The 24,798-nt window shown below is 39.6% G+C and overlaps 3 protein-coding genes across 3 annotated transcripts; all 3 read right to left on the reverse strand.

Annotated features, from left to right (window-relative positions):
• Positions 1-8,851: 8,851 nt before the first annotated feature.
• Positions 8,852-9,028, reverse strand: LOC113915243 (small EDRK-rich factor 2-like). Its single transcript, XM_035723070.1, has one exon. It carries the CDS (start codon positions 9,026-9,028, stop codon positions 8,852-8,854), a length of 177 nt encoding a protein of 58 aa, XP_035578963.1.
• Positions 9,029-12,986: 3,958 nt separating this feature from the next.
• On the reverse strand, positions 12,987-13,931 carry LOC113913542 (olfactory receptor 10W1). Its single transcript, XM_027577853.2, has one exon. The coding sequence runs from the start codon at positions 13,929-13,931 to the stop codon at positions 12,987-12,989; it is 945 nt and encodes a 314-aa protein (XP_027433654.2).
• An 8,302-nt stretch (positions 13,932-22,233) lies between these two features.
• LOC113913541 (olfactory receptor 10Q1-like) lies at positions 22,234-23,193 on the reverse strand. The gene has a single exon (XM_035723141.1). It carries the CDS (start codon positions 23,191-23,193, stop codon positions 22,234-22,236), a length of 960 nt encoding a protein of 319 aa, XP_035579034.1.
• Positions 23,194-24,798: the final 1,605 nt, after the last annotated feature.

Consider the following 24,798-nt stretch of genomic DNA (forward strand, 5'->3'; position numbering starts at 1 on the left):
AATAAACAAGAGAATGTTAAGAAAATAAAAAGAGTGCCACAATAGAACAAAATTTGCATCATGAGACATTAAAATATATTACAAATGATTCTATGTTATAAAATATACCCTATGTTATAAGTCAAAATGGTATTCGTAGAGCACTAGAGCTCCCTCACACTAGAACAGAAAGAACCATTGACAGTAGCCAAGTGTTCTATAGCACTCATTGGGTCGGGCATTAATTTATGCACTTTTCATTTCTTAATTCATTTCACAATGGGCCTCTAAAAAGGGGCTTTTATACCCGCTTTATGGATGAGGAAATTGAGGCACAGAGAGGGTAAGTAACTTGCCCAAAGTCACACAGCTAACAAGTGTTGGAATGAGAACTTAAACATGGGCTGGCTCCAGTGTCTCTTGTCTTAATCACTGTGTTATATTACCTCTGTCTATTATGTGCATCAGTTTTATCACCTGTAAAATGGATCTGAAAATACATGCACCTACTTCTCAGGTTGTTGTGAGACTCAAATGAATTATTTTGTAAAAGTACTTAGAACAGTCCAGGCACAGAGCACACATTAATATATATTTGCTATTGTCACTATTCAAATCAATTAGAGAGGATCAGTTTCCTAATATGGACTTAAGGCAATGGGTGAATCATTTAAAAAATGAACTTCCTAATGCATTATACATCAAAATTTATTTGTGATGGACATGAGATTCAAATATTTAAAAAATAGGAAGAAAACTACAAGATAATGCAGGTGAACATTTTTCAGACCTCTGAGTGCAAATGATTTACAAGCAAATAAGCAGAATCCATAAAAATACTATGAATATTTTGACAGAAGTATAATTTAAAAGATCTGTGGGTCAAAAATACAATAAGGAAACTGGATAGGAGATGAAATTTTATATAATCCGGCAAAAACAAACCTCTCGTTAGAAAAACAAATAGAGGATCTGAACAGGCAATTCAAAAAAGAAATATGCTAATGATTACAAATACGCAAATTCAACGTCATTAATATTCGAATAAATATACAATGAAACAACATCAGATCATATTTACTACTTACAAACTGACAGTGGTGGAAAAAAAGATAATCCCTGCTGTTGTTAAAGTTGCAAGGAGACATCCCCAAATATTGCTAGTGGAAGTATGAGGTGCTAGAAAGATTTGTGAAGTGCAATTTTGGCGATATGTAATAAAAGACTTGAATAGATGCATGCACTTTGCTTCAGCAATATTATTTTAAGGAATTTATTCTTATAAACTAACCACGAGTTGGTGCATAAAATTATTACGGTTTTCTGTATCATGGTAAAAACTGCATCAACCAAAATATCAGTAATAGGAAAATGCTTAAATTAATTGTGGCATATCCATGTGATGGGACAAGCGATCATTTGAAAATGATGTTGCAGAAAAATATTTAATAAGCTCAGGAAGTCTCATGAAAAAGCATATTTTAAGCATTACATCATGATTCCATTAAAAATAATGATATCCATTCATAAAAATATAAAAGAACACTTTTGAAAATATTAACAATGGATATTGCAGGGTGAATGGGATTGCAAATCTTTTTGTTTATGACTTACACTTTTCGGTATTTACAGATTTTACAATGAACATATGCAATTTGGCAATTATATAATAGATTAACATATTTCCTTTATTCATTGGTATTTCAACATGGTGCTGGGAAGGAAAGCTGGGAGTGTCAATCATATGGAGTTTTTTAGTCAATGAGATCTGGTTTTGACATCTAGTCCCCTTATTTGCTAATTAAATTTTATGTTAATCATGCTCTAATGTGCGATTGGAGATGTGAATATGGAGCCTTACACGGAATTTATAAAGATTAACAATGACTGTAACTGCCCTCCCTTCTCTTTTCTCACAATGGTGAGTTTCCCTTGGATACTTACCCTTTGGTTCTTATCTCTTCCAGAGTGGATAGTGAGGTTCCTCCAGAGCTGAGTCCTTCCAGGCCTTGCATTGCTCTGCTAAACCTTGAATAATAAAAAGAGTAATGGAGAAAATAGGGAAAAATAAAACAAAATGAAAAAGAGATTTCAGTAAAAAGTTTTTTTTTTAAGATTTTATTTATCTATTTGTCAGAGAGAGAGAGCACACACAAACAGGGGGACTTGCAGGCAGAGGGAGAAGCAGGCTCTCCGCTGAGCAGGGAGCCCGATGCAGGACTTCATCCCAGGAAATCATGACCTGTGCCAAAGGCCTCTGCTTAACCAACTGAGCCATCCAGGTGTCTCTCAGTATAATAGTTTTAATTATATATGATGAAAACTACATACGATAGATCTGGATTCCAGAAAACATTTAAAGATGATTCTAACTTATTAAGACATGAACATCAAGTGAGCAGCATTGTACCTAAATAAGAACATCCAAGATTAGGTGCAAAACATAATTTGGAGATAAAGCAAGACATGTAGTATGGAGAGTGACGTATGCCAGGGCAAGTCACTATAAGGTGATTTCAAGAAAAAACTCACACACATATCCAAGGTGGGACTATAGCCTATTGAAAAACCAAACACATCGGAGTTTGTATTTACAAATTAGGGTTTTCCTCTCTAGTGTTCACTTTCAAAGGTTTTTCAGTCTACTATTCTCAGCGAACCTTCCAACCCTGTTATCATCACTACCTGTGAATCCGCTTGATTTCCGGTGCTTGCGTTCCTTCCTTGGGGAGTTGATACTTACAGCACTCCACTCTGGTAGCGCCGGTCTGATGAACATTCCAGTCAGGGCCATATTTAAGCTCCACAAGGGCAAGAATGTCTGTGTTGTTCACCCGTATATCCCTATCACAACTGATTTGATTTGAACTAAATTGAACTATTTTGTAGTTAAATCTCATGCCCTTTTAAACTTCCTTTCAAAGCCGACACTCAGTAGCTCCTTCTATAGCCCAATTATCCTACAATGACTTCGCCCCACATAGACTCTGGCTTTCTCAATCCAAAGGTTATTTTGTTTATATTCGTCCACTACAAAGGAAGGCTTGGGTAGTACAGATTCAGTGGACAAATGAATGGTAGGAAGCATAGTAATTAAACTGGTGATTTACTTATTGAACCAGTAAGTTTGATAATGTTGGGAAATTCAGAGAACCATGAAAGCACAGCAAGATCCACTCATAGGTCAAATGTGTGCTCATTTATAAAACATACAGAAAGTTGAATCCCTGTATCTGGGAATTGTAAGGGGACTCGAGAGGCATCAGTTTTATCCTCTTGTATCCTACATGCAAAAACCGAGGTCCACCAAGACTAAGCTTGTCCAAAGTCATATGGCCGGTTATGGGCATACGTGAGGCCAGAATCCACATACAATCTGTTAGCAGAGAGTGGAGGCTAGGTTTATCATTATAGCTCACTTTTTCACCTACATCAAAGGCTGATTAACTTACGTAAAGGGTGTAAACATCCAGGCAGAAAGGATACTTAGTATGACTCTGGTAGTGTTGCTGAAAAGCATGCCCAGACTTAGGCGAGCGCTGTGCCCACAAGTAAGGGAAGCATCTTTTGTCCAATATTTTGAGAACTCTTCAATACATCTCCTGCCCCAACTCTTTCCCCTAATGGCCACCACCACGCAATTATCAAGTTAATTACACTTTTAGGAGATATTTGATCTCCCAACAAGAGTACAAATTCTGGATCTGCCATGGACTAGTTTTAGAATCACGTATGAAGTTACTTCACCTCTATGAATCTCAGATTTCTAGCTACATTCTAGTTACCTTACAGAGTTATACTGAGACTTAACAGTTGCGTGCATTAAGTGTTCTGCCCGATTTCTAGGAGTTATTCTTTCCCCATTTTCTTTACTGATCTCTCCACCCCAGCTCTCCTGAACCCTTTCATTTCCTTTCCACGGTCTTGCTCTGGGGACTTTGCAATTATCTGTTCCAGCTGCCTTGGACCAGAGAGCCCTCTCCCACTCCCTAGACATACCCTGCTCTTCTTTCAGCATGCTCAGATCAGGTGACATCTCCCCCAGAAAACTTTCCTTGATCCTCATTTTTCCCCAATTCTAGAGATATGTGCTCCTTCTGTGAACTTTTAGAAAATGTCCTCTTCACCTCAACTCTAAGGTCACTGTGCCCTATCCATAAATAAATCAAGCAAACACTTAGAGTGCCTGTTATGAACTGAAGTCTTGGACTCAGCTATGTGGATAGATATAGGAAAATTATGACATATTTGCCAACTTCAGTCTCATAAGGGAACAGGGCACATAAGAAAAAGAATGTAAGCATCCTTTGAGGAACTAATTCTTTTTTTTTTAATCTTTATTTTGAGGAACTAATTCTTAAACTGTGTTCCTTAGAACATGAGCTCTTCATGATGCTTCAGAAATGAGTTTTTATGAGCAAATTGAAAACATTCACGCTTCCTCTCAAGATTCACAATGCATACTAACACAATAAAGTTCTGTGGGGTCCTATTGTAAAGCAAATAGCTTCATTTTACCAGAAAAATTTCCAACTCTTTTTACCATGGAATACTTTTTCCCCCTCCATATAGCACCATTAAATTGCTTATGATTTAATAATGCTACTTAAAAAAAGCGAGTTTCATGCTATACTTTTTAGGATGGTCCCATGAAAGAAAATAGTGAAAGAAAAGGCAAAAGGCCCATTTCATTATGGCTTTACACTTATTAGGTATACGATACTGAGCTTTATCAGAGTTACATTTCTACATATGTACAAGTGGATAGTAACACCCTCTCTGATAACTCATTTTTTCCCACAATTCAATATTGATATATATGAATGTTCTTCCCCAATAGTAAAACATTATAGGAATTTCTGTCTCTTATTATTATTTTTAAAAATAAAATCAAAATCAAATCAACCAAAGGAATTAAGTCTCTTGAGATGCTTCCTTACCGCTTTGAAATTTGCTTCATTCCATCAGCCACTTAAGGAAATTCACTAAAGAGAAGGTTAACTTTTTTGCTGAGATGTTGAGTTCCTGCCATAGAAGATAAAGGAGCTCTCCTAGAGAGCTCACCGACTCTCACAGGGTGAAATGGAATGAAAATCCATGAACTTTGTGTTGCACAATATTCCCTGGAGAAGACAAGTAGATGGTATATGATACCGCCATAATGTCCAGATAAAAACATCGAAGTGTCCTTTACATGCTAATATTCAGGAGAAGAGACACTTCTTAGAAATTTATGAGCAAGGTGGAGCAGGATGAGAGAGATATCCTTTGGAAGGATGATACTATGGAATAATCCTAATTCAAGTTCTGCATTAGAAGGCCTGTCTCTTCCTTAACGACAGAAAAATAGATTCTGTTACATACACTCAGAGTCCAGTCTTGCCTGATTTAGTCAGATTGGTTAGTGTCCTTTATGAAATGTCTTTAAAATTAATGGGTCCCAAACAGGAGGAATTTCTCCAGTGGTTTCCCCTTAAACTGAACCCAACTAGAGAAAGAATTTGAGGAAAATTTCCCAATTTGATCAACTCAGCCAGATTACTGGGCAAGTCTGCTATGTGGTCATTGTAGACAATGACTATCTGGGGAATTCCATGAGGGTATCCTCATTCCTTTCTTGTACCCACCAGGGAACTTTCTGATGTTCTGTTCCAGACAATGTCCCAGTGAACATTGTTGAATGCGCATGTTCATCTCAGCCTAAGCTCATGTAACTTGTGTGATACACTAATTCAGCACCAGCCTTGGCACCTGGGAATCTGGAGTCTAGCTATGGCTCTGCCATGTGTTACCTTGACCCCAAGCAAGTACTGAAGTTCTTACATGGGCTCCTCATCTGGGGTGTGAGGTATGGTAGTCAATGGACATCTTGGATCCTTCTAGCTCTAAAATTCTATGAATGGTGGGTACCTTTTTCTTGAGAAGCAGAAAACTTATGAAGGATTTTTCCATATTCCTTCTGATCTTTGACTTCATTTTGTCTTATCTTACTTATTTTTGTTTCTTGATCAAGTTTTTTCTCTGCTGATACTTTTTTAGTCATTAAAAGGTGTTTGTTGTTGTTGTTGTTGTTGTTGTCATAGTTACGTTTCCAACTCTGCCTTACCATGTTTTTCTTCTTTGTTTCTCCCTTTCCACCTCCCTCCAGACATCATGGACTTAAAATCACATACCTTCTTATCATTGCTGCCATTAACTTTTAGCCAGGTTCAGCCTCCTTGTTTTATGTACATTATCAATAACAAATTTTTATTCAATATGTAACAATACTTATTGAATTCCTGCTGTCAGCCAGGCCCTATTTTCAATGCTTGGGATCTTCAGGGTACAAAGCAGACAACAATTTTGTCCTCATAGAGATTGTGTTCTTGGAGGAAGGAAGACAGATCATAAGCAATAAATAAGAATAAGCACATTGAATAATGTGCTGGAGGGGTGGGTGCTCTAGAAAAGAAGCAGAACAGGGTAAGGACAATAGGAGAGAGAGTGGAGGAAAGCGATGCTGTAGGCAAGTCGGGTGCAGGGGCTACTTACTTGGTGTTCTCGGAAGACCTCTGCGAGGAGTTTAACTCATCTATGAAATGACACGCCAGCCAGGGCAAGAGAAGGGAAAGCACAGGGCAGAGGCGAGTTCACATGAAAAGGTCTTCATTGATGCCAAAATAAGCAAATCAAATTAATCCATAAAACTCCGAAATATCTAGAGTCCATGTGAGTGAAGACAGCTTGCCTTTTGTATTCATGGCAATGGACATTTAAGTCTGTGTGGGTTCTTGTAACTGAACAGGTGGGTAAGTGCTTATGGAGGCTGTCTTCAGACGTGTTTTCCTTTTTTCTCCCACACAAATGCATGTATTTGTTCAGATGAACTCATTCCTACGAACATATTTTACACTCTTGAAATAGTTCCATGTAACAGTAGGTTATAAATGTCCCCTCCTTCCTTTCTTCCTCCTTTCCTTTCCTTTCCTTTCCTTTCCTTTCCTTTCCTTTCCTTTCCTTTCCTTTCCTTTCCTTTCCTTTCCTTTCCTTTCCTTTCCTTTCCTTTCCTTTCCTTTCCTTTCCTTTCCTTTCCTTTCCTTTCCTTTCCTTTCCTTTCCTTTCCTTTCCTTTCCTTTCCTTTCCTTTCCTTTCCTTTCCTTTCCTTTTCTTTTTCCTTTTTTTCTTCCCTTTCCTTCCCTCCCTCCCTTTCTTTCTCAAAAGATTTATTTATTTTAAAGAGAGAGAGAGAGTGCACGAAAGGAGGGCAGAAGGAGAGGGAGAGAGAGAATCTTCAAGCAGACTCCCCGCTGAGTGTGGAGCCTGACCAGGCCTTGATCCTAGAGATAATGACCTGAGCTAAAATCAGGAGCCACTCAGGTGCTCCTAAATGTCTTCCTTTTTATTTTTATTTATTTATTTTTAAAGATTTTATTTATTTATTTGTCAGAGCGAGAGAGAGAGAGAGAGAGAGAGAGAGAGAGAAAACAAGCGCACAAGCAGGGGGAGCAGCCGGCAGAGGGAGAAACAGGGTTTCCCGCTTAGCAGGCAGCCCGACGTGGGGCTTGATCCCAGGACCCCGGGATCACGACCCGAGCTGAAGGCAGACCCTTAACTGACTGAGCCACCCAGGCGCCCCAGGGTCTTCCTTTTTAAATGTCATATTCACTCTTATACTTTTTGTGACTACTCAGTAGTATTGATGTTCCACAATTTATTAAACTATTCCCTGATATTGGACATTTAATGTGTTTTTATTTTTATTTTTTACGACTTCAGATAAATATATTGCTAACTTAGATGATTTGATTTCTTTAGTCATCCTATACACTTTCTTATTGCCCTGTGCTCCATTTACATGGATATTTTTGTATGATTTAGAAGGTAATTATGATGTATGGTACACTTCATATTTTTTAAGAGGATAAATTTCATGTTCTGTTCTTACCATAGTACATTTTTTTAGAACTACAATAAATATATATATATATTTAGATTTTATTTATTTATTTGACAGAGAGAGACACAGCAAAGCGGGAACACAAGCAAGGAGAGTGGGAGAGGGAGAAGCAGGCTTCCCTGGGAGCAGGGAGCCTGATGTGGGGCTCAATCCCAGGAACCCGGGAGCAGGACCCGAGCCGAAGGCAGACGCTTAACAACTGAGCCACCCAGGCGTCCCCACAATAAATATTTTTAAAGTGCAACGTATCGTTTTAAAACATCAGGAAAAGTTCTATAGAAATCAGCTATGAAAAGTTCATGCATCTTATTTGCCAATGATGGTATCTAATTAACTCAATTATGGTAAACACAATATCAATGATCTTTACAGACTTATTTGCCTTTTATGGGGACTCCTTGATAAAGTCCCAGTTTCTGGAGTTCAGTCGAATCAACCACGACAAGTTTAATACTACATCATCAAGCACACTCCACAGTAATGCAATGACAAACTGGCCCAAGCTTAATATCATGAAATCTGCTGTGGGCTGTAGCTCCAGCGTAGGGGTAATAGCTAATAACGCTAATAATTTCTGAATGATTAATCTATGCCAGGCAATTGTGGTAATTTTACATATATAAAAATTTACAAATATATATATATATATATACATATTTGAAATTATAAAGCTACTTTTAATACCTTGGGGTGACCCCCACAGGAATAAAAAACACTGGGAAGGGGTAACCCCCTCGCCCCCAGGCGTGGCCGAGGGGCAGAGAGGCTACCTGAGGGGAAGGAAGCACAAAAGGGATCCGCTGCAGACTCAGGGCAAAGGGAATGCCATCGGTGCTGGGACCCGTGAGCACTACAGGAGAAAACGCCAGCGTGGTGGGACTGGCTCCAGGCACACAGGCGAAGGCCAAGTGGGTTGGACACGAAGCCACAAAGCTACTTGGGTTCCTCCTTCTCGTTTGCGTTTTTCTGCTTCTGCTGCTTGATCTCCGAGTCCCTCCGCTTGCGGGCGGCCGCCCAAAGCCCGTCAGCTCGGCGCTTTCTCTTAACCGAGGCGCTCCGCTTTTTCAGATTCTTCTGGCGGGCGAACTCGCGTTGGCTACCGCGGGTCATGGCCACGGCGGCGGCTCCGGCCTGCCTCCGCTGCGTCCCCTCGTTCTGTCCCCACATTTACAACTATATTAAAACCATGGTATCAAGCGAGACTACTTTAAGAGGTGAGTGAAGTCAGAAAGAAGAAGACCAAGGACTGAGCCCTGGGGAGCACCGACATTTGGGTGTCAGGACAATAAAGAGAATCCAGCCACAGAGAGTGAGGAGGATGCAAATAAGGACAGGGAGGTGTAATGAAGTACCACCCACGTGTTGATCATTGTGAATTTATGATGGTACCAACCACCTTTCTTCTGACCTAGATATCCAAAATATATTTCAAATGCAACATACCCAAAACACAATTCTTGATTTTCTGCACTAAATTTTATTTTCTCATAGGATTCTCAGTTTTAGTAAATGGCATCTCATTATTCCACTTTTATGGGTCAAAAAAATTTGGAGTCATCCTTTACTCCCCTCTTCCACTCACACCCCACATCCAGTCTGTTTAAAATTCTATTGGTTTTACCTTCAAAAGACATCCAAAATATGATGACTTGCCTAGATTGTTACAATAGATGCCTAATAAGATTCTGATCCCTTCCTCTTTCCTCTAAAATAGCAGATTTTCTACTCGGCAGGCAGAGTGATTCGCTTAAAATGTAAGCCTGATAATGCTCCACTGTGCTCAAATCTCTTCGGTGACCTAGCATCTTACTTAGGGTAAAATCAAAGTTCTTACTATGGTCTATAAATTGCTCCATGATTTTGACTTTGTGTAATTTCTTATCTTATCTCGTGCCATCTTTTGTCTTATCTCCTACCATACCACCGTCTGTTGCTCTCTGTTTCACCCCGCGTCTCAAGTAACACAGTCTCCTTGCTGTTTGCTTCACTGGGCACTGGGCACTGGGCACTGAGCACTTACAGTTCTGGGAAGAGCATTAGACCATCTTTGATTAAAAATGTGTGGCCTCAGAAGCTGTATTGCCTGGGTTTGATCCCGGGCTATGTCTCTTACTGTTTTTTTTTTTTTTTTTTTTTTTTTTTTTTTACCTTGGATAGTAATTTAAACTTTCCGTGCTTCAGTTTCCTTATCTGTGAATTGGGGATAATAATGATATTCCTCTCCTAAGGTTTTGGAAAGGATAAATGAACCAAACCATGTAAGTGATCATGTAGGGTTCGGCTGTCATTATCACCATCATTTTCACTATCACCCTCTTCCTCCTCCTCCTCCATGATAAAATGAAACAGAAATGAAGGTCTAGGACTTGCTAGCATAGCCACAAGACATTTGTAGCTTCCACTTTATTTATTTTATTATTTTATTTTTTTAAAGATTTTATTTACTTACTTGAGAGAGAGGGAGAGAGCACAGAGGGAGAGGGAGAAGCAGACCCTCCTGCTCAGCAGTGAGCCCAATGCAGGGCTTGACCCCAGGACCCTGGGATCATGACCTGAGCCAAAGGCAGACACTTCACAGACAGAACCAACCCAGGCACCATTGTACCTTCTACTTTCAATCTCTGGATCCACATACTGTATGAAGAAGCTCGTGCGGGACCCCTAAATGGTGAAATACCATGTGGAGAGAGAGAAAGGTGCAACCAACACCCAAAACATCAACAATGTGAATGAAGCCGTCTTAGATAATTCAGCCCCAGCCAAAGTCCCAGCCTAATGCAACTATTGTGACCCTAGCAAACACAGAACACAAGAACCATTGTGTTGAGCCCAGCCAAACCATACCATATAATCGTGAACATTAATAAGTAGTTATTGTTTCAAACAATTAAATTTTGGAGCAGTTTGCTTTATATCAATAATTAATTGGTACTTTAGGTCAGTGGCATGAAACTCCCAGTTTGCCTGTAGGTCTCATGGCTTCAATCTTTACTAACAACTGTAAGTTTTCTCTGCTTCATGTTTATGGAGAACTTACCATAGTTTTTTTCTTTATTTTAAGATTTTATTTATTTATTTATTTCCTTATTTATTTATTTTAGAGAGAGAGAGAGAACACACATGTGAGCAGGGGAAAGGCAGAGGCAGAGGGAGAGAGATAAACCTTAAGCAAATTCCCTGCTGAGTGTGGAGCTTGATGTGGGGCTCAGTCTCAAAACCCTGAGATCATGACCTGAGCCAAAACCAAGAGTTGGATGCTACTATTTAAGCTTCCCCCCCACCCCAGTCTACAGTATTCTGTTATAGCAGCCCAAAGTTACTACAGTATATGTATTTTGTTAATCATTTCAATAGGTTTAGGTAGAATGGGAAAAGTTTCCTTTAAAATCATTACACTCATTACTACTACAAAAATTACAAATTAAAATACAATTCTCCCATCTCAAAGTATCTTAAATGACTTAAATTTTTGGTAAATCTCAAAAAGAAAGATTTCTCTCAGGTAAATTTACCTTTCATTGTTACTGCTAATCCCCCTGAAGGCTGAAAATGGTGTAGAACTCAAATAAACTCTATTTGATGAGCTCAGCAGAACATTCCAAGGAGTGTAGAGAAGATGCTGCAGGAACTGGCCGTAACATCACCTGTGAAGATATTCTCTCCAATTCTTTCCCTTTATTTTACCTCTGTGTACCCCAAATAACGATAGCAGTAATAGTAGCAATAGTAAGACAATAATAGTTGATATATATTTATAGGGCTCATTATAAAACCTGTATTCATTCATTTTATCCTTAAATGATAGGTTTATTGTAATCTCCATGTGATTGAAAATGAAATCAAGGCACAGAGGGTTTAAGTGATTTTTTTTTTTCCTTATCACACAGGTAGAAAGAGGCAAACCCAGGGCCTGTGCTCTTCCACAAAACTTTTTCATTGCCTGTCTGTAAACTTGCATGAAAACCACTGTTTTAATTATATACCTAATTAGGGATTATTGACTGTAGAATACCACTGATAAATGTACTTGTTACTGAGAAGTCAATTACTACCTAAAATGCTAGATGACATAGAGAATATTAAAAAAGACACAAAAAAATCATCCCCTTAAAAACTCCAAACAGCTGACAAGATAACAAAATATTACCAGGAAAACAGGAATTCAGTAAGGTAATTGAGCATGGAAGCTACTTTTACTCTTTCCAGAAAATAAAGCTTGGTTGGAGGACATGCATCAGGGGGCAGAGGGTATGAACAATATTCTTTCATACATTAGTTGTTTAGCCCATACTTTATTATGGGGAAATTGGATTGTTAACATATTTTCATTTCTACACAAAATACTGTATAGGAAACAACCTTTTTCTGGTTATGCTCTGTTTGCCCCTAACTCTCAACGTCCTTTTCTGCCTTGTCTTGCTCCAAAAGGCTAATTTCTGAGAACTGAATCATTCTCTTGCCTCCAGCTGGGTTTGGCCAATGGGAGACAAAGCAAGGGTTAGGAGGGTACAAGCAGAGAGAGATTGGGGTATTTATCTCCCTGCTCTCTCCTTGCATGGCCATAGTTGCTTTTTCCCCCTAAACCCACAGTTCTTGCCAAGTGTTTTCTCTCAATAAACCTAGATCTTACAGGTCTCTGATAATACTGTACCCTCTTATGTCTGTGAGGTCTAGGGATGATCATGGCTTCCTGCTACTGCTAGGATGAAAGTGTGTTGCCACCCGTATTGGTTCCTTTACTCATACTTCTATATATAATCCTTTTATTATTTTTTTCAGTCAAAATTTATTGAATGAGCCATCTCTTTCCAGCTGATACCTGAGATGCAGTGTCACACTTGTCACTTTCTATTGTTATGCTCATTTGTTAATTTCCTTTCTAGAAGAGAATTACTGAATGAAATAGTAGAAGCATTTTAAAGGTCTCTGGCACACATAGCAACATGATATCCAGATAATTTATACCATTTTTAAAAGATAACTTTTAACATTATCTGGGAGAAATCCCAGTTGCATGGAGATTTGCATGAGCTGGAATCAAACCCTTGCCTGAAGGTTGTATGCTCCCCTATTTGCTATGGGAGAGGCAATTCCTGGTAAGAACTCTCCCCAGAATCCCCTTCATTTCACTGTTCCTCAGGGTGTAGATAAGTGGGTTGAGCATTGGTGTTCCCAAAGTGTACACCAGTGAGATGAACTGATCTTGCTTAGGGTAGTAGCTGGAGTTGGGGCGCAGGTACATGAAGGCGCAACAGCCATACTGCAGCAGGACCACAGAAAGGTGGGAGGAGCAGGTGGAGAAGGCCCGGTGACGCCCCGCTGCTGAGTGGATCTTGAGCACGGCAGCAACAATGAAGACATAGGAAGTGGCGATGAAGAAGAAAGGCATGGCAATGGCCAGTGTGGCTGCCACAAGCACTGACTGTTCATGGATGTGGCTGCGGGCACAAAAAAGACGCATCACAGGTGGCACATCACAAAAGAAGTGCTCGATACTCTGAGCCCGGCAGAATGGCAGAGAGAAGATGAAGGCCACCAGTTGTATGGACAGGAACAAGCCAATGACCACAGAGGCCATGACCAAGCGGACACAGAGAGTTAAAGTCATGGTGAGGGGGTACTGCAAGGGGTGGCAGATGGCAACATACCGGTCATAGGCCATGGAGGCCAAGAGGAGGCAATCAGCATTGCCAAGCCCAATGAAGAAGATCATCTGAGTGGCACAGCCCAGGAGGGTGATGGTCTTCTCTGACTGTAGGATGTTGGCCAGGATGTGGGGCACCACCACAGCGGTGTAGCATATTTCCACTCCTGAGAGGCTGCCCAAGAAATAGTACATGGGTGTGTGTAGACGGGCTTCTGTCTGGATGGTCTCTATAATTAGGACATTCCCACTGATAATCAAGGTGTAAACTAGGCTGACTCCAAGGAAGGACAAGACACGGAGCTCTGGTTGCGTGGGATAGGCCAGGAACACAAATTCCATCAGCAGTGAATGATTTCCCCAGATCATTGAGCTAACAGAGTTTCTCTGCCAAGAGTTACAAAGACAGAAGGAGAAATCGAACCAACGACATATTAGTTCACACTCTGAGCCATGATCTAATCTAATCAGGTCTGGAGTTAGAAACTTAGAATTATTAGAACTAATTCTCTTTTTTCCTCCTCTTTAATCAAGTCTCTTCACATAAGTATCTACAACTTAATTTCTAAGTTTCAAGAGCTGGCCTAAATTGTGTAAGAATTTTTTGAGAAAAAGAGGCAGAGGAAGTTTATGGCCTTCAAAATGATTTTTAGTGGAAGTGGAATGAAAATTAATTCTTTCAGTAAATTCACAAGAAGTGTCAAGGAATTCTTAAAAGCGGGGGTCATTAAGGTGAGAGCGGGAAGCTATTCATTCATTCACTCATTCATTCATACATTTATTTGCACACAATGCCTCCTGAGGTATTGACTCACATATATATGGATGTAACACTGAAAAGCTAGTCAAAGGATGGAAAATGAAGAAAGAAAACAATGCCATGGACAAAGAGCTCGCTTGGTCTGAGATCAACAGTTTCAGGGATGAACCTCAGAAAACAAAGCCCTCCGTCTCCTGGTCTCTCTATCCATATCTATTCAGGAGAAGGGCAGGACTTGAAGGAAACAGAAAGTTTCATCATAGGGCTCCTCCTGGCTTGTGGCGGTATGGGGAAATATGTGATCATAAGCTGTTGGAGATCTAAGAATCCTTCCTGTGAGTTTAGGGATAAATAGGAGAGACAGTCAGTCTCCATCTATTTTTCTTCTCTTCTAAGGAGCTAAAGGGAAATCCAGCTTCTTGGATTTCTTCCTTCCTTGAAAACCTGGGGATGAACAGACATAACTCTCAAAGGGTATCCATTCCACTGTTTTCCTAAGATCAACTCATATTCAAGAAGGAAAACAGGGGACATGTAATCTTGTTTCAATTTGCCCAATTTCAACATTATTTATGATGAGCTTTATTTTTTTAATTTTATTTTGTTATGTTATATTAGTCACCATACAATACATCATTAATTTTTGATGTAGTGATCCACGATTCATGAGCTTTAAAGAAAAAAATCTTAATCCAGAAGCACCACTCCAGGATAAATCAACCACATAGACCCAGCTCTGTGTCACAAATATAGGGAGAAATGTAATTAGACTGTCACAAACACTCAGAGCACCTAGGGCATGAACGCTTATTCATTCTGTTCCTCTTCTGAACTTCAATCATGCTCCGAATGATTTCTAATGTCATCTGTCATATTCAACATTTTATTAAAACATGAGGAGTAGGGGCAGTGTGCATCAGTGTGTGAGAGATCAGTTTTGAAATTAAATGATGTGGTTTGCATAATCCCAAGTCCTGGCTCTGTGATGCTAGGCAATATATAATTTCTAGTTTCTTTATTTGAGAAATGGGGATAATAATTATACTTAGTTCTGAGGGTAGTTGTTTGGGTTAAAAGAGATCATTATGTAAAATATCTACTACAATGCATAGTCCATAGCAAGAGCAGCCTAATAACAGATCACTATTATTTTTTTAATTTAAATTCAATTAGCCAACATATAGTACATCCTTAGTTTCTGATGTAGTGTTCATTGATTCATCAGTTGTGTATAACACCTAGTGCTCATCACGTCACGTGCCCTCCTTAATGCCCATCACCCTGTTACCCCATCCCCCACCCACCTCCCCTTCCACAACCCTCAGTTTGTTTCCCAGAGTCAAGAGTCTCTCATGTTTTGTCTCCCTCTCTGATTTCTTCCTATTCATTTCCCCCTCCCTTCCCCTATGATCATTAGTATTCGTAAGTTCAAGAGCAGCCATCTACCTTTAGTTACATTTTCATCTCCCATATCACCAAGCCTAATGTATGCATTGTAGACATTCGATAAATATATGTTGCATGGATAAATATACTATGAAAAGCATGTCATTACACTTTTTGTCATTTTGTCTTTCACTTTTAAGATGATTTCATAATCCAATCACCTATTTAAGAACCCTCACGGAAAACTTGGTAACCAACATTAGGGATGCATTGTGGAAAAAATCCTGCCACTCAGGAACATAACATGTAGAAAGCTACAACAAACACAGCTAGGGGCGAGTTTTCCACTTATATCTGATAGAGGGCTTTGGAATCTTTGTACTAATGATGACTTTGGAGTTTTACGATAACCTTACTTCTGTCATTTTAATGGTGCTCTCCAGGATCTATAATAAAATATTTATAATAGAGTTATCTATAGGTCATGAATTCTTAGTGCTGGAGAGGACCTCAGAAATTGCCTAGTTTAGTCCTCTGTCAGATAGCTTGAATCTTCCATACAATATCTGAACATCAGGTCACCTTCAAAGCCTAGGGAATGTCATTACCTCCTGACTTACTTGCTTCGTTGTTGGATGGTATCATTCCCTAAAAGATTTTTCTTGCAATGGCTGAAGCCTGCCTCTGTAACTTCTATGTTTCATTCTTTTCTCTACCATTGGGCAATTTCTCCATGAAACACTTCAGGAACTAAGAGCTCTTATCATGTAGCCCTAAATTGTCTTCCCAGTTTCCTTTTGGTATTCCTCAAATGACATGGTTTTGATATGTCTTACAGTTTTAGCCCTGGAAATGCTCTCATTTTAAATAACTTGCTTAGAAGTGTACTGCATGGGGCAGATCACAGGGATGGTCAAGTTTAAAAAGATCTGGGTCCATTGGCTATTTCTTCAGTCTGATCAAAATTAGATTAATCCACTTGTTGTGTTTGATTGTTTTGATAGTCTCCTCAGACTTGGACGCTAAAAGTCCAAGCATTTTTTTTTTCATTTTCAGAGAAGCAGAACATGCTCATCCTTCCTTTTTTTTAAATTTAAATTCAGTTAGCCAACATTGAGTACATCATTAGTTTCAGATACAGTGTTCGAAAATTTATCAGTTGCTTACATCATCATTCCTTCAACATTGGTTCACTGCTTTAGGTTGTTGAGATTGACATTTTAAAAAATTTTCAATCTGTGGCTCTACATCTTAACTTCCTTTCTGCAAGACCTCACCTTTATTTTGTATCGATTAAGGGCTAAGCCCCACCACATACAATGGTGATCAAAATGGCACAGTTGTGCCAAGTAGTTGTATATCCTAAAGAGAGAAGCTGTTAAAGAATCTGGTATGTTTATATTTGTATTAATGATTTACAATATATTACATATCTTTTATATGTATGCCATTATATTTAGGTAAATAAAACTATGATTAAGTGCTATAAAGAAGAAGTGCGTTGTAAGATTATACACCATGTGGTTCTGGCACAGTTTGTGATTAGGGGATTCTGAAATGGCTTCCTAGAGGAAGTCATATTTAAGCTAAGATCTGAAAAATGGGCATTAGCTAGGAGAACAGAAGTGGGCAGAGTGATGGTGTCCATATCCTGGACAGATGACACAGTGGATTTTATGGTTCGAAGAGAGTGAAACTTATATCCACATATTAGCACCTTGTTATTCCAAGTTGTTACTACACATGTTGCACAGGGCAGAGGCAAGGTAAGAGCACTTCAGTGTCATCCCCAGAAATCTGCCCAGGCTGACATCTGTTCATGAATCCACACCGGCCTCAGTGTCTCCAAATCACATTCCACATCGTATCTGCATCTTCCTTCTTACGTCTCCAGCCAGGCCAGCCCCACGTGGCCAGAGTGTCGTGGGAAACCTTGTTCATGTGCATTCTGGAAAGACAAGGAGTCTAGACTGGATGGCTCTCGATTTCTCGAGTTAGCATTGTGTAAAACAAGGGGGTTAGTGGATTTGGCAATACCAGACCAAGGTAGAATCTCAATCTATTATTAACAGCAATGTCACCGGGGCAGATTAACTCACGTTAATTTCTATTTCTTCACATTTAGAAGATGTAAATAATAATATTCACCTAATGGAGCTGTGGTGAAATTAAACGGGATAAAGTATTTAGAACACTTGGTTTGATGTGTGAAACCTATTAAGTTGCATAATAAATGTTAATTCTTCTTTCCTTTCTTTGAATCTATTAAAAGGGATGATAATAATACCTGCTTCATAGCAGAGGATTAAATGAAGTACCTTACAGGAAAAGGGTTTTTATTAATCCTTAAGCTTTACCCAAATTTACATTAGCCGTCCCTTCAATATTTTTTAGGCTAAGATTAGTTATTACCTTTTTAATCAGAAGAACAGGGCTTCCAAGGGAATTCAGAGAAACACTGTAAGCCGTGGGCCGAATGAGCTCTAAAATCCTAGAGTCTTTACTTGTAAAGTCATTACTTGTTTTTTTAGCCTGGTGTCAGCGAGTGCCTGCTATGTTGTGACTCTAGAAGGAGGGAGCAAAAGACTTCCTCTTACCTTTATCATGAGAAGATATCATGAGATTATCATGAGTTATCATGAGACAGTGCCAGTCTCCTCAGTTATGTTCATAAGAGGTTGAAGCCAGCAGCTGAGGTCTGACTGCTCAGGTGGAGAGGAAGAGAGAGACCATGAGCCTGGGGGACAGAGGCTTTAGTAACCTTCCCAACAAACACCCCGAAAGGAGTAAATTGCTCTGCTATCTAGGGTCTTTCCCCATAAGTTCTATCTCCCAGGAGGTAGTTGGATGTTTGTTGATCTTCCCTGTTACCAGATAATGAGTCCAAACTAAAACTGTCTTTGCACTTGGGATCTCCTGTCAAAGGGAGATCTGTGGTATGCTTGTCAAAGTGAACACCAGTATTAAACCCTTTATCAACATTCTCAGCATCCAATTTAATTTCCTAAGAAGCTCAATAATCAAGGTCATTTATGCCTCCTCCTTCAAGGATTTGACTCTCACCAGATTGTCATAGCTGGGCCAGCCCAAGTCCCAAATTATTATTGCCCTGGGGAACTGAAACTGTATTTTATATTTTATATGAAAAAGGGGACCTTGTAACCTTGGTTGTATATAAAATAACTAATTGAGGGGGACACTGGACAGACATTTAACTTTCCTGTTACTTTTTAAAGAACTCCCTTAGGGTGGTCTTCCAGGATTTGAAGAAACCATATGTTTTCATTCAATGTACCACATAGACATCATAGGTTCAATCATGTCCCTGCTCAGATATCACTTTGCCATATTAAACTTGCAAATTTTTAATATCTTTACCCTTACTGCATTTCTCTTTCTCTTGTCTCCATCAGCCTGTTAGATCTTTCACAATGAAACATATAATGGACATATTCTTTCTGATAGCTGATAATTACACAGACTTAGGGTTCACTCATTTAGAGTTTGGTTCATCAAGATTGATTGATTAAATAAGTATTTATGTAATATGATGTGCCCATCACCGTCTAAGTCTGGGCACAAAGACAGATAAGACAAACAAGATTGTTTTCATGGTGCTTACATTGTTGCTATGAAACACACAAATAAACACAGTAAATAAGTCAGCTAGATATTATCAGATAGTGACGAGTCCCATCAAGAAAATATAATAAGTTAAAGGGATAGTTAGTGATTAGAGGAGGAAAGTCATTTAAAGGTCTCTTCTTTGAGGAGGTGACATTTGACCTGCAACATAAATGATGAGAAGAAGCTAGCCATGAAATTTTGGGGGAAAAGCAATTCAAACAGAGGGAAATGCAGTGGAAGTAGTAAAGAACCTAAAGCTGGAAAAAACAACAACAACAACAACAAACCCAGCATGCCTAAAATAAAAAATACTGAAATTTAAGCATATCCAGGCATGAGGATATTGGATATTCTATCATCCAGAGACCTTCATTAAGAAAATGAGATGCAGAGAAGTGGCCTGATTTGTACAGCATCCAACAAGTCAGTGGCAAAAACAGGACTAACTTGGTTCTTTTGACTTCATCTAATAATGTCCACTGACTGTTGAGTGTGAAAACCCAGTGGTTTTTCAGGATCTCAAGGAATGTGAGTAGAGAATAAGTATCTATTTTTAAAAGAACGTCACACTGCTTTCAATAACTCCTTAGACCAAAGTTTTAATCTTTTTCTAAAGGTTAAAACTAATCAGAGTGAGAATTTTTTTGAAATTCAATGTATTTCAAAGACCTAGATAACTGCATATTTTGACGTAATACTTTATATGATAAGTTTCTAGTGAATAAATTGCTGTTAAAAGGATTTCCTCACAGTTTTCTAATATAGAAACATGAGTAATACCACTGAGATTTGAAGTTATATCAGATCCTTTTTTTGTCATTTCCTGGGCCACAGCAATCAATTTTATTTGTTAATTTGGCTAGGCCACACTCTTTAAATATTTGGTCAAATACCAGCGTGGATGTTACTCAGCTCAACTATTGCATAAATGACCTGAAAACTTCCATGTCTCCCCTGAGAGACCAGTATATCCTATAGTAGCAGAGCTGAGGTTGCTGAAAATCAAACCCAGAATCTCATTCTGTGAGTGGTTGATTTACAAATTAAGACTGTCACCTGGTCACTTTGGGCTCCTCATGGCCCTGAATCAACAGGTGAATATGTGTGACTGGAATAATTGATCCTGATTACTAAGGGAAATTTGGACTACTGCTCCACAGTGGAGGTAATGAAGAGCATGCCTTTAATACAGGAGATCCCTTGGGATTTCTTAGCACTACCATGCCCTTGTGGTTAAAATTAATGGACCAACATGGTAATTCAGTTCAAGCAGGACTGCTAAAGTCCCAGACCTTTCAGGAAGGAAAGTTTGGGTCACCTCACTAAGTAAAGAACCGAAACAAGCTGTGATACTTTCTGAGGAAAAAGGGAATATGGAATGGGTATTGGAAGAAGGGATTTATAAAGAGCAATTTTGACCACATACCATTTGCAGAGGACTGTAATTGTTGTGCGTGTTTCTTTATTTTTTTAATGAATATGTTTGCATGTATGTATGTGTGTATTTTCTTCCCTCTCTTATCCCGTTACAATATGACATAAAATGTATTAACTTTACATCATAGTATTTAAGTTACAGAGTAAAAAGGAGAAGGGTGAACATCATCCAAGGACTTTGCATTCTCTTCCGGGGAAAGGGTTAGTACATTTTTGGTTATATGCAGGATATGTATCAGGTTAGGTAGAAGTATGACTTTGCTTTTGTCTTTATGAGATCAAGTATAGTTTAAGGAGATGAGTCTGGGTGCCAAGTTGACAAAGGATGGATGGTGATGGTTACTTTTATGAGTCAACTTGGCTAGCCATTGTCCCCAATCGTTTAGTCGAAGACCAGTCAAGATGCTACTGTGAAGGTGTTTTTTAGATGTGATTCACATGTAAATCAATAGTTTGTGTAGAGCAGTTTACCCTCTGTAATGTGGATGGACCTCACCTAATCACTTAAGAGTCTTCAGAAAAAAGGCTAAGACTATATAAAAAACTAATGATGCACTGTATGGTGGCTAACTTAACATAACTTAAAAAAAAAAGAAAGAAAGAAAAGGAAATTGGCTGAGAGGGCCAGAGAAGGAAGGGACTCTTCTTCCATTGTCTTCAAACTCAAGATGACAACACCAAAGCCTGCTGGAACTTCCAGCCTGCTGGCCTGGGCTGAACATTTTGGATTTGCCAAACTCCATAACCACATGGGCCAATTGCTTAAAAGCACCTCTCTCTCTCCTATTGGTTCTGTTTCTCTGGAGAAGCCTGAACAATACAGAGGATGACGGCTAGAGTGTTTGACCATGAGACTTGAGGACCCACTCTTGTTTTCCCAAAACTAAGGTCTTATGTTGGAAATCTGGCAGTTTACTCAACCAACGTTAATTCTCAGAGCAAACTGACTCTGCTCCACCTTTCCTGATCTACTTGTACATTCCTGGATTGAAATGTGGGAGCATAGATTAGACCCACTCACAGGGACCTCATAACATGTGAAAGAGGCTTAATGAAGGAAACGGGTACATTGACCAGGCAGTTGCCTGTCACACTTTAAAGACAAACACAAGAATAAGGCATATTAGGTGAAATATCCTTATGAACATTTTTCAAGGATTCAGTTAATAGCATTGCTTCTTAAGAGGAGCCTTCAAAGATAATGGTGTTTCTTCAGAGGAAATGTAGACTTTTAATTTGTGGCTAAGTGAACCGTAGCCTACAGTATACCTGTCCACTTTTCAGAGTTTTAAAGTTTCAGAGAACTTTAAAAAAAATGAAGAACTGTAACAACCAAATGTTTTAGGAACAGATTTCATAAAAACCCAAACTTTGGAAAAATACATGTAAATCTGGCATTTGTATGTAAGAGTTTTGTTTTTGTCACCTGCTCAAGGACCTCCTTCAGGTCCCCCTAAAACTTCAGAGAGCTTCAGCTGTTCCTTTGCTCCTGATGGCCTTTTTCAGGGCAACTTTGACGTCCTTGTTCCTAAGGGTGTAAGTCAGCGGGTTGAGGAGGGGGGCGACGAAGGTGTAGACCAGGGCAAACTGACGGTCCGCGTCCACCGAGGAGCTAGATTGTGGACGCAGGTAGACCAAAGCACAGAAGCCATACTGCAGCAGGACCACGGTGAGGTGCGAGGAGCCGGTGGAGAAGGCCCGGAGGCGGCCCTCCGCCGAGCGGATGCGCAGGATGGCCGAGGTGATGAACACACAGGAGACACAGATAAGCAGGAAGGAGACCGTCAGCACGAGGATGCTCACCACGTAGAGGACGGCCTGGTGCACGCGGATGTCAGCGCAGGCCAGCCGCAGGACCGGGGGCACATCGCAGAGGAAGTGGTTGATTTCCCGGCGGTGCCCGCAGAAGGGCAGGGTGAAGATTAAGGATGTGAGCTGCAGGGAGAGGAGGAGCGCCAGCCCCACGGCGCACACCACCATCTGGACGCACAGCTTCTGGGTCATGATGAGGGTGTAGTGCAGCGGGTGGCAGATGGCCACGTAGCGGTCGTATGCCATGACTGCCAAGAGAAAACAGTCAGCGCCGCCAAGGGTGAGAAAAAAGAACATTTGGGCCCCACAGCCAGCCAGGGGAATGGGCTTCCGCGCTCCCAAAATGTTAGAAAGCATCAAAGGCGCGACCACAGTGGTGTAGCTGATCTCCACAGAGGACAGGTTGCACAGGAAGAAGTACCTCGGGGTGCGGAGCGAGCTGCGTGTGCACACCACCCAGACGATGGCTGTGTTGCCACAGAGGGTCATCAAGTAGAGCAGGAGGAAGAGGAGGAAGAGGAGGGCCTGGAATTCAGGGACGGCGGTGAACACGCGGAACACGAACTCAGTGGGGCCGAATTGGTTGAGGACAGGGCTCCTAGCAAACATGTCTCCTGCAAAGGAAGAGCAGGAAGTGCTGAATCTTCCTTTGCCGAGTTGCTTTATTACCTGAGTAAAAGAAAGGATTGCAAGGGACGCCTGGGTGGCTCGGTTGGTTAAGCGGCTGCCTTTGGCTCGGGTCATGATCCCAGGGTCCTGGGATCGAGTCCCACATCGGGGTCCTTGCTTGGCGGGGACCCTGCTTCTCCCTCTGCCTGCCTCTCCCCCTGCTTGTGTTCTGTCTCTCTCTCTGACAAATAAATAAATAAAAATTTAGAAAATAAAGGATGGCAAGTTTTGTTTTGTGCAAAAATAATAACTTAGTTACTCAAATATTCTTGTTTTGTAGAAAATTAAAATAAAAATTAAGTGGGTATTTTGTCATATAAAAGTTGTGAGAGGTAAAACACTGCCGTGTCTAAATAATTATTTCAAATACTGTTTTATAAAGAATGGAAGTTTCAGATCTAATTCTTAAGTTCATTATGACAAATAAGTTTTAATAGTAATCCAGATCTAAAACCTCTCGGCTGATATAAAAAATTTAAGAAATGGATAAGAGAAAGGAAAGAGAGGAAAAACTGTGGTAATTTTCTCAAACCGTATAAAGAGTGACTCAGTATAAACCACATTATTATTTAGATGTGGATGATTAGAGAAAAGTTTATTCTTTATATATTCTCTAACAATTTAGTATTAGTCACCTTAATATTAACCACAAAAAGAATGTATTTTTCCAGATATATGTAATATAAACATATATATCTTTCCCCCAAATTAAAGAGAAAAATGAAGGAAGGAAGCTATCATTCAAAAGAAAAAGAAGAACAAAATGGATGCAGAATTCCACAGAACAAAAGTCTTTTAAGAAATGTGGTCCATGAGCGACTATGGACTCTGAGAAACAAACAGGGTTTAGAGGGGAGGGGGTGGGGGTATGGGTTAGCCTGGTGATGGGTATTAAGGAGGGCATGTACTGCACGGAGCACTGGGTGTTATAAGAAAACAATGGATCGTGGATCACCACATCAAAAACTAATGATGCATTGTATGGTGACTAACATAACATAATACAATTAAAAAAAAAGAAATGTGGTCAGGAGCAGAATGGTACATTATCACTTAGGACAATAAATACAGATGGGCATATATACTGTATTAAGACATAAAGATGTTCAGATTGAGTTAGGAAACAAAATATTTTTAAAAGAAGAGAGGCAAAAACACAGTGTCATATAAAAACTACCACTCTTTTTATCTGAAAAGTTTCTGGAAATTTTTAAAATATGAAATAAACCATGATCCCCAACCAAAAGAGATGACAAGCATCTGATTGTCTCTATAAAAACCCCAAGGCGGCCAACTGAGAAGTAGTTAGAACTGATAAGAAAATGTCTTAAGATGGCCAATAGTTAACTGATTTGTACTTAACCTCCTTGATCTCCTTTTCCTCTATAAAATATTGTGTAGGGTGTTCACAGCCCACTGAATTAATTCTAGACAAGCAGTCTTCATTTCCATACCCCTGAGTATTTACACTCCCTCCAGTTGAGGTTTTTGCTTATCAAGTCCATTGTTTTTGTTTCCAACCATGAATAAGCCAAGTACACTTAT

The sequence above is a fragment of the Zalophus californianus genome, chromosome 11, assembly GCF_009762305.2.
Source record: "Zalophus californianus isolate mZalCal1 chromosome 11, mZalCal1.pri.v2, whole genome shotgun sequence".
Classification (NCBI taxonomy): domain Eukaryota; kingdom Metazoa; phylum Chordata; class Mammalia; order Carnivora; family Otariidae; genus Zalophus; species Zalophus californianus.

What these genes read in the sequence shown, in the direction of transcription:
- LOC113913542 (XM_027577853.2), bottom strand. Translation starts at nt 13,931, where the DNA reads ATGATCTGGGGAAATCATTCACTGCTGATGGAATTTGTGTTCCTGGCC.
- LOC113913541 (XM_035723141.1), bottom strand. Translation starts at nt 23,193, where the DNA reads ATGTTTGCTAGGAGCCCTGTCCTCAACCAATTCGGCCCCACTGAGTTC.
- LOC113915243 (XM_035723070.1), bottom strand. Translation starts at nt 9,028, where the DNA reads ATGACCCGCGGTAGCCAACGCGAGTTCGCCCGCCAGAAGAATCTGAAA.